Source organism: Mizuhopecten yessoensis, unplaced genomic scaffold (assembly GCF_002113885.1).
Source record: "Mizuhopecten yessoensis strain PY_sf001 unplaced genomic scaffold, ASM211388v2 scaffold431, whole genome shotgun sequence".
Taxonomy (NCBI): Eukaryota; Metazoa; Mollusca; class Bivalvia; order Pectinida; family Pectinidae; genus Mizuhopecten; species Mizuhopecten yessoensis.
The window spans coordinates 1,823,704-1,834,774 of NW_018403543.1; the positions used below are offsets into that span (position 1 = coordinate 1,823,704).

Below are 11,071 nucleotides of genomic sequence, written 5' to 3' on the forward strand. Positions count from 1 at the left end.
CCCAACCCCAACCCCCCAATCCCCCCTACTATTTGGGAGCATTTTTAAAATTTCTTTTCACTTAGTTGTTTACAACCTTTTGTGACCAGTTCTTTTCAAAATAATATTTATTTAAAATATAATTGATTTTAGAGACAAATAATGTACTTATTCAATAAGGTAAGGTCCTGTGCCCCTCTATATACTTTGTGCATTTAACGCTCTTATTGTAAAAACTACATTTATAAATATGATTTTGGCACTTTTTGAAATTGATTTTTGCCGGTTTCAAAGACGTTCTGCATTTTTTTTTAAACATTTATTCAGAAAAAAGACTTGTTACATTTTTAGGAGTTGAAATATTACTTCAAATCAGACGAAATCCAGTTTCAATTATTAAATGAATGGTTATCAGAAATAAAACGAATAAATGAGTTTGAATGATGAGTGTACTGATTTATTCTATCTTTATATGAGATTGTCTAAGTCATTCTGGTTGGCCATGTATTGGTAACCATGTGTACCTAACATAATGTTTTTCGGCACGTTTTGTCTTGTTGAAATGATGACGTAAGAGTTGATAAAAGTTTAACTTTTGACTTGACGGTCGGATATTCTGGAGTGTCCAAACTATACCCGAAGTGTTCCGTACAGAGTCTAGAACCTAACTGATTTACAATACAACATATCACAGTTAAATACATGTAGGTACAATAAAGGTATCTGAGGTTTAAGTGACACATGTGTCGCTAATTGTTAGATCAATTACCCGTGGTCAGTGTCCACAAGGTAAAGACTATTACACTAATCCTGTTGCGTAATGTGATGGACAATAGTAATGAGTTATGAAGTAAGTTTACAGAGAGTACGTACTTATATTAGGGATATAAAAACTTCGCACATGAGTCTTATCTCAAATGTCGGTATATACGTAGAGTACAGTCAATCCATTGGCATCATCTACCGGGCTAATCAGTCTCCATCAGTTTCAGCCCCTGTCCTTGTGATCAATCACTGCTCGTCAGGGGGTGGCTCTCTCCTCCCATCCACTCTAAAAGCAAGAATGATGCACGTGCCACAGTCTCTTCTAGACTGAACGTGCCGGGGACTCTAGATCTCTACATCAAACCTTTGCAGAAAAAGCAAAGTGTGTCGTTCTTGATCACTACACCGTTCCATGAAATCTGTATACTTTGCTCCCCTTCCTTTCGGTAACCCGGTCGCATCGCTCCTCACAGGGCATAGCAAACGCTATGACTATAATCTTTCTGGAGTCGACAGACCATATTACTACATCAGGGCACAGTGTTGTCTACACCACATCCGAAAACCTCATAATCTTAGCCAAGTCTACGTTCATCTCACGGTCTCTTCCCCTTTGCTAATGCCTGTTTTGACCGGTGTTTCTCTGCTCTTCTTTCCCCCCGTATATAAAAACTGTGTGAAAGATTGTTTGTGCTCCCCTCTCATTCCTTTCCACTTCGAGGACATCTACCAATTCCATCAGCATCTTGTTACGCCGCCATCGGTATCGTCCCTATATGTCAGAGCTGTCTTGCATGTTGAAACTATACAACTCATGGCCCTACAATACGACTCATGGCCCAAAGTTCTTGGCGGCACTTTCCTTCCTTAAATAATCCCCAGTGATGCAGGTTCAAGTGCGATGGTAACGTGTCACATACTACCTGCAACGAGGACATGTTCCTCAACGGTGTATAGCGCCACATGTTTGTACACGAAAGTTTCTGCTTCGACAGCTTCTTCTGGTTCTTGCCCTTTGTGAACCGATTTCCGCTGTCCTTGCTCTCCTCGTTACTTCTACTTCTTTACGAGTTTCCCTCCTTACCATCGACATTTTCCTTGTCGTCTGTTCCTTCCCACATATGGAGCTGCGTTGCCCCCAATCCTTACCGTCGTGAGCAGGTCGCTCCGACGATGTCCCAGTTTTTTCGAGCTGCATTGGCCTGCTTCGAAGACTACGATGCAGACCATTTCCTTCCATACCAAGTTTGATTTATGTGTTTTACATTTGGCAGCGTCATCAACAATCTTGCTTTTAACTCCTCTTCCGTCATTGACATATGGAGTTTTTGTGATGATGTCCTGCTATAGAGCTCAAAGCTTGATACATTTGGCAGCACCCCTAGCCACCTCCGGAGGTAGCTGCTAAAGGATTAGTCCTTCCACTGTTGTCAAAGGAATATAACCTCAGTGTTAAAGCCACTAGTACCTTTCAGTGATTCATCAAACCGGTTTCCTTGGCACTTGATTTGGTTGTCCACAATTTATCCTTTTACCTTTAGCTTTAACTGTGGAGTACGTTGCCGTCTATCATATCATACACCTATATTTCTTTGCCTTGAACTTCCTCCTCCCGCCTCCTCTAATGCAGACAAAACTCATCTTGTTTTGACATGCGCGTTGGTAATGGCAGTCAGGTCATCCATAAAACCTGAATTCGATGGTTGGCGGATCCTTGATTCCGTCCTTGGCCCTCTGCTAGCGCGTCCTGCCGCCTTGATGGAAAGGTTCTTCTCCATAACGTCTAGACTGTCGAATATACATGTAGTACATACCGTCACTGTTCCTTTATCCAGGTTTTGTTATTACGTTGCAGCCTCCACAACAATAAAATGTAACTTGATTCCGCTGAAGTAGCTTCGTGCTTTTCCTGTATATGGTTTGGAACAAAGTGGTGTTGTAGGGTTACTTCAATCCGTTTGACAGGTTTAGCCAAACTACTGCCATGTTATTTTGGCTGGACATGGCCTCTCTAATGTACTGGGCTTAATACACCGATATGCTCCACACGCTTTCCAGTAGAGCCTCCTGTAAAATGATATCTAACTCGCCGTCCAAACTTCAACAAGCTTCTTTGTAGTTCGACTTTGGCCACCTTTATCCTCCCCTCCGTGCTTGCTGTGCTTGAATACCCTGGTCGTGGTTTGTATCACTCATTTTGTTTTATGACGAAACCGAAGTGGAGAAGGAAAGGCCTCCTGGCTTGATGCTTATCAGAAACAACATATCAGCACTGCCTCTGTAGCTTCACAAGTCAGTACTTCGCCCCTTGCTTGACGGATCCCCAAGCCACAGAATGTTCTAACACACCTTTGCCGTGCTGAACCTATAGTTCTGCTGATGCAGCGTTGAGTGTACCAAACGTGTCTGCATCGGTGTCCGTGTCGTTTCCGTTAAGTCTGTCGGTGTGAGGCTGTCATCCTCCCCTTCTTGGACGTCTGTGGATGTCCTCTTCTGGTTCTGTTGTAGCTAGATAAACAGTGTTCTCTTGTGAAGATCTTGCGTTGGACTGCTAGCCATGCAGTAGTACCCAGATAACAGTCTGTTCCTGGATGTCATTTGTCTATCATGTGTCATCACTCATCCTTGGTTGTCATCAAGCTTTTCCTAGAACTCACTGATTTCCCAGACAAAGTTTGTACCTGCACATCGTTCGACCCGTCAGCAACAGGCCTCCATTCAGCTTCTACTTTTGCTTGTACCCGACACCTTGGTCTGCCATATATTTTCCCTACTAGAAGTCAACCCAACAGTAACAGGCACCCATTTAGCTTTTGCTCCCAGGAGCCAAAGGTCTCCTATTCCGTCTTTGCGTATTGCAGAGTTATCTTCTCTTTGCAGCAGGTATTGATTGTTACGTCACTTGTCTGTGAGAGTAACGTCATCAATTTTTGAGAAAACAACGTAATTTTCTCGCACAAATCAATGACGTAACAATCAATACCTGTTCCCAAGAGAAGATAACTCTGCAATACGCAAAGACGGAATATTACTGACTTACGGACCAGTAGAATTTTAGGCAACATTCTATAGGAGTTATGACGTATTGCTCACGCAAGGATACCATATATTTGTAAAACTATTGCATGTTATGGTAAATTAAAAACAGCTCGAGAGCATGCATTATCTTCCTTGGACGACGACCATCATCACGAAACCAGCTGACGCATAAAATCCAAACTACCAATTGCAACAAATATTATACACCGTTTGCTGAATCCATATATATTAGTTGCGGCATTCTCTTTATAAAATACACGATAGTGTGACCATACCAATATTAAATGATAATTCGAATACTATAAATTCATAATTCTGATCATATAATCTTTCATAACTATATATAAGAAATGTGGACCTGGATTGAACGTACATATGAAATGGATCTCAATTCAATTCTCCAGATTGACGTCGAAAAGAAGTAGCACCAATACTTTGTATTTAAGAATAATAATTAATCAATAATGTTATATTTGATCATCTATATTTTTGTAAGGCAGCATTTTTTATTACCTGTATCGTATTGACAGGTTGCTACACGACGTGTCAAAGAGCTTGGGCGAAATTATTGAACCCGTGCTTCATATATTGTACATGTAATAAACTAGCCGTATCCAAAACACGTAATGCATACAGAGCCACGAACAACCTCACAATACAGGTTTATAATGCAGTAAGTAAATACAGTGTAATACCTCAGACGATACAGCGACATAACAAAGGATTCCATATCATTGCTTTCCTATTTAGACTTATTGATATTTAGGTAAATTAGCACTTATTAACCGATCGATCCGCACGAATGAGGTTTCCATTTGTTTACTCTCTCATTGCCAGCTCCACATTGAAGCTCATGTTCTGTGTGTTCGATAACGTATCGTAGCTCGCCAGTACCTAGTGTTGCAACGGTAGGAGTGCCTTCAATGTGATGACGTGGTTTTAATGCGGTTTTTATGTTTTACCACAAAGGTTTTATTTCGAAACAGTAGGAAGAACGGACATGGATAAAATAATCAATGGTAGCAGGAAACTAGCTGATAAAATGGACTTTGATTTTGCTCCGCTGTAGAACTTGTATGGAGCAACACTGTGTAAACACCCCGCGGTCGTTATCTAGGTTATTGAACACGTGTAGTCATCACTATGATATAACCATCACCTCCGCTACATATAAGTATTTATCACATAATCGGCCTGTTATCTAGTGAATTTGCCCGTGTAATATTTTTAATTATGTCACAAGTGTAATATATCCTGGAGCGTTTTTCATTGGCTGTGCCAGTCAGAAATCGATTGTGACGTCATAATATGGACAATGACGTGACGTCAAAAATTGATTAAACACTCTACATTTTGGCTTTAAAAACCTGTCAAAATGTAAGTTTTCTGAGTTTATTTGATAAATAGTATCTTAACTTTGTTTTTATTTCATATGAGCTTCGAGACGAGTTTCATAAAATCTCGTATGAAATGAAAACTCATTTAAGATCCTATATCCTATACTCCTGAACAAGTGATGGTTGGTTATCATGTTTAACTACCTCGATTGAGTTAATTTTCAAATTATATAAAGGCAGAAGGTTTACTGACTGTCGTTTACAATTTGAGAGTTAATCAACGAGAGTTATATAAACATTTAAACGTTTTATATTATGACCAGCTCCATATCTACCCCGTTTTAACCAGAGACCTCCATATCAGCCCGAGGGGCAGGAAGGCCGAGGGCTGATATTGGTCCAGGTTTGATGCGGGATCGGATGTAGAAAAAGTCATATGATAACCTTTTTATCAGATACTACACATTGCAACTGTTTTAGCACGCAACATTTTTTTCGGTGAAGAAAAAAATTGAGTGTAATTGAAGAGTGATTCTTCTGAAATGTGTTGAACCAAAAGTAAAACGAATATGGCGCTTGTTGGGCAAATATGACGCGTATCGGGCAGATACGGGACGGTCCGGGATATGGCCTAGACACACATTTGTTATAACGGGAAAGTATATGAGCGTAAATAATCACATAAATACACTCGTCTGACTGTTCTCACCCGCGTACCACAGGGACCTGAAAATGTGTGTTCAGTTGGTATTTGTGGACCCTTCCTGACTTGTAGAGAGCAATGCCAGACCTTTAATAGGGTTTAGAACAAACTAAAGGTAAAAAAACACCATCCCAAATAATTGTATTGGGGGTTGGCATATACCGATTGGTCTAAACATACCAAATGTAACGATTTCTCAAGTCCCTGTGCTGCGTATAAATATTCTTTATCTCTAGAAATGAAATATAATTAAAATTATTTTATTAATTGGCTCTAAAAGGTAACGTTGTGGGCGATCACTGTCTAAGCAATAGACAGGACCAATACAATCCGACTCATTTTGATACACGTACACAGAACACAAACAAACGCATAAAACAATCACGGAAGGCCATATAAAGGAAAGCGTAATAAAACAGAATAGTATTAGTTTCTTGATAAAACAACAATTGTATCTCATGAGTGGGCTGACTATTTTGATTACTTTTTCACGAGTGAACACATGAATCAATAAATACTGAACTGATACATCACAACCACAAACCGTCAGGGCTATTGTTACGTAACTATTGACAATGTCCATTTTTCTTTTTGTATTTTTACACTGAACCCTGCTCTCTGATTGGTTATTCAAATGTGAAAATAACATGTGTTCTTTGTCATAGCAAATAAATATATATTAAGGTTATTCCACTGCAAAACCTTATATTTCACTGTAAAAGTATAACAAAATAAAATTTAGATAATATTTGTTTAAATATAAAAATACAAATTAATGTTATGGAATCCTTCGTTCCATTCAATTTCGGGATTGCTCCCTTAAAAGTTAGCCAAAGAAATCCATATTTGTTGTAATTAGTCGATCATCGAAATAGCAACTATCTCCTTTTATTTCGAGAAAACGAGGTCAATTCGTTCAGCTGATTTTTAAGTAAATGTACATTCCAGTACTGACATCTCTCACACAGTAAATATGTACAGCCATTGACTTTGTGTTTGTCTTCTTAGCGGGTAAAATTTCTACAGATTACACATTTAAATGGATTTGTTTATCGATAGTCACGGTTTGTATACGAATAAGTGTTATCATATTCGCTCGTGTTTGTACATATGTTGACATTTGACTGTTTAACTCGTTCTAGATCCTCAAACAGTTGAGAACATTGGCTATAAATCCATCAGGTACCTACGTACGTACCACTGTTTCAATGACATCAACGTCCTCAGAGTAAAGATGTTCAATTGATAATTAACTAATTGAAATAAATAAATAATGGAATAGAAAAACAGTATCAACGAACCCATTACAAATGTTAAAAAATAAATTGATGAAGTGATAAAATAAGTATATTTAATTTCTTAAATGAATATAAGAGTGACATTATAAAGCGAAAACATGTGCGCGCTATATATATACAGGTAATTAATGTAGAAGAGTCTTACACATTTCTATCAAAATATCATATAAATACTGTATTTTCCCACATCCATAACAAATGTCCCTGTTAGACATCAGGTATTTAAAACTTACAAAATTTCGATATTACTGTTTCCTTAAAGCTCGAAAATGTTTGACTTTTTGATCCAGGTTTTCACTTTGTCTCCGTATCAGTTTTAGTCGTTTTGACTTCGCTTCCCTAAACCTGTCCAGATAATCCTCATACTCGTCCCTAGACAGAATCAGCTGGCCCTCTGGAGTGGTCATTCCCATCTCGTAAGAAGACACTGATTTCAGGTCCGGAGTTGGAACTGGCATGGACAATGAAGTAAGCGATTTCGCCTTATTATATTTTCCAGCTAATCTTTGGAATGCAGTGTCCGAAATTTCGGAAATGTTGTCCTCTTGTTCGAAAAACGTTGACTCGCCTCGAGATGACGGTCCAGGTAATATATTTGGTAATCCTACTCTCGAAGACTTCCTTATCGATTTGGGAGTTTGGGATTTAGTATTTTGCCGAGACAGTAATGTTTTCGAGGATGTTTCTCCTTCATCGTTTAAAGACGTGTGTTCTGCTTGTTCTCTAGACACAAAGGATGACGTATTGATATATGTGACGTCATCACTAAACATCGTCCTTGACCTCCGGTAGCCACTCTTACATCCGGGAAGTGACCTTCCTCTGTATGACAGTTCAACCTTCGCGCTCACTGGTTTGATGTCATCGCTCTCGTGAGTTACTTCTTTAACGGACGACAGCGTTGTTTCCTTGGAAACCAGACGCGCACTTGTGGCCTCCTTGGTAACCGGTCTATTCCTTGGCGATTCCTTTGCTAATATTCGAGAAGGCGCACTCTTGGCGTGTTTTGGTGTTACACTGTTTTCGTCCGTCACCATACGCACGTGTTTATCTTTCGCCTGTATGTGTCTTTTGACTCCACTCATCATCAGCTGGGTAGAATTTTCCTCGGCCAGTTTATTTCGCTGAACAACCTTTTCTTGCATTTTTGTCAAGAAAACATTTCTTTGTTTTTGAAAAGACGAAACTTGCATCTTTTCAGCCTGTTCGAGCGACCTTAATCGTTTGCGTAGTTTATGTTTCAAATCAAACTGAACTTGATACAGACTCCGAGACCTCATCATTTCATACACTTCGTTTTCATGCAAAAAACGCCCCTGGTCCGAAAACCGGATATGAAACATGAATTTAGACATTTTGAGTTAGGTGCTTTCCACGTAGAGGTCTTCAATATACAAACACGTTTGGCATGAAGCTGTCCTATACTGTCTTTTATGAAAGGTAGCACATGTTCACAAAGCGAGTCCCTGCACGTAAATCACAGAAAGGCTGTCGTGTCGTGTTGGTACATCAGCGATATAGACATTAACCTTGTCTGCCACAAAGTCATAATGCTCAGGCAGGTCGAAGCAAAATCTCAATATCCTTCTTTATACACATGTAGTAGGTTATGGAAATCTTATTGCATGTGTATGTATCACTAATTTCCTTTGCCGTATGTCTCCTGAACGAACTCTGCGATTTGTATACTGTATTGTAGACGCGGGAATTGTCCTGATCGCTCAGCCTCACCTTCGCATGTCAATCAATATGCTCATGGATACCTTTTAATCCGTGGCGAAACGTCCCAAACCTTCACTATCAATAGAACACCAGTATCAATGGGCTCAGCACCTTCAGTATCAACAACTCCGAATTGTAAAACTGTATTCGAGTCTTTCACTAGCAAACTTTGTATTATTCGTGAATCGCCGTATTTTTTAAGTACCTAGTCACCAATCCTGGGATTACATCGTTTACCGGTAGGGAGACAAATCTTACCTCAGTCTAGATCTGCTGCGTATAAATATCCTCCGATATGGACTGTGATTATATCTACACAAACATACGGACTAGACACTTATAAATAATATCTGCTCACGAAATTCATAAAACCGCATTACACATCCGGGTTTTTTTTACGTGCAGATGAGAAAATTCAGGCGTGTCAGTTCAGCTTTAAGATTCCATTTCTGATATACTTTTCATTCCTGTATAATTCCAACATGTATTCGCAAAATCATGGACAGGTAAACGGACGTTTGGATCAGGTATGCAGGCCGTGCGTGACTGTCGTCATTATCAATTCAAACCAATGTTGTTGTAATTGTCACAAAAACCGATCACGGATCTATCCGAAATTGCCAAACACTTTTTATACAGATATCGGTTTCATCGCCAATACGCCACGATTGTTCTTTCCCCGAGCAGTTCGCACCCGGTAATGATCTGTCAAACGTTGAGCAAACCACCGAGTATATTTATATTGACGATACCTCTAAAGTGTGTGACGTTTTAAACCACTCGTCTTCAATTAGACCTTGTTTGTTCAATGATAGGGTGCTTGACAGACTCTCGATCACGTAAGAGTTGCTTTACTTTATCGTGAATAACGGTGGCGGCGTGTGTGTGTCAAGTCCTTAGGGGAACTCTGCCGGGACAAATGAAAATATCCTTCCAATCAAACACTGGATCTCCGGCCACCTGACCCTGACTCTGTCAGACATTTTAGCACACACATAAACATGACTGAGAGTAATTGATCTGTAATAAGCTTTTAAAATAATAGCGTGGCGTTTTCTGTCCTCACAAGGCTTTGTGTACTCAGACTGTGTTACGTTAGGTTGTTGTTTACTTTTCCGTTCAGCGTGAATATAAAGTTAGTTGTAACGAGTGAATGTGACATAAACATTCCACGTTTAAGTTCTAATTAAAATCTACTACTTGAATACGCCTCAATATATATAGCTGTTCCAAATAGATGGCTAGTACCAAATTGACTATATAAAGGGTTGTCGTGGGTTTCAAAGTCTCTGTTAACCTTCTTAGCAATATCTGTATCAATTTTCCTGGAGGGTTAACGTAATATCTCGTCAAACAAAGTTACTGGTGGGTTACCGTCATATCTGTGTCAGACAAAGTAACTGGAGGGTTACCGTAATATCTCGTCAGACAAAGTTACTGTCGGGTTACCGTCACATCTGTGTCAGACAAAGTAACTGGTGTGTAACAGTAATATCTCGTCAGACAAAGTAACTGGTGGGTTACCGTCATATCTGTGACAGACAAAGTTACTGGTGTGTAACCGTAATATCTGTATCAGACAAAGTAACTGGTGTGTAACCGTAATATCTGGGTCAGACAAAGTAACTGGTGGGTTACCGTAATATCTGTGTCAGACAAAATTACTGGTGGGTTACCGTCATATCTGTGTCAGACAAAGTAACTAGTGAGTTACCGTCATATCTGTGTCAGACATAGTTACTGGTGGGTTACCGTCATATCTGGGTCAGACAAAGTAACTGGTGGGTTACCGTAATATCTCGTCAAACAAAGTTACTGTTGGGTTACCGTCATATCTGTGTCAGACATAGTAACTGGTGGGTTACCGTAATATCTCGTCAGATAAAGTTACTGTTGGGTTACCGTCATATCTGTGTCAGACATAGTTACTGGTGGGTTACTGTCACATCTGTATCAGACAAAGTTACTGGTGGGTTACTGTCATATCTGTGTCAGACATAGTTACTGGTGGGTTACTGTCATATCTGTGTCAGACAAAGTAACTGGTGGGTTACTGTCACATCTGTATCAGACAAAATTACTCGTAGGTTACTATCATATCTGTGTCAGACAAAATTACTGGTGGGTTACTGTCATATCTGTATCAGACAAAATTACTCGTAGGTTACTATCATATCTGTGTCAGACAAAATTACTGGTGGGTTACCGTCACATCTGTATCAGACAAA

General features: G+C 39.5%; 1 protein-coding gene across 1 annotated transcript; it reads right to left on the bottom strand.

Annotated features, from left to right (window-relative positions):
- Nucleotides 1-7,180: 7,180 nt before the first annotated feature.
- LOC110448654 lies at nt 7,181-9,720 on the bottom strand. Its single transcript, XM_021495025.1, has one exon. The coding sequence runs from the start codon at nt 8,474-8,476 to the stop codon at nt 7,367-7,369; it is 1,110 nt and encodes a 369-aa protein (XP_021350700.1). The 5' UTR covers nt 8,477-9,720; the 3' UTR covers nt 7,181-7,366.
- Nucleotides 9,721-11,071: the final 1,351 nt, after the last annotated feature.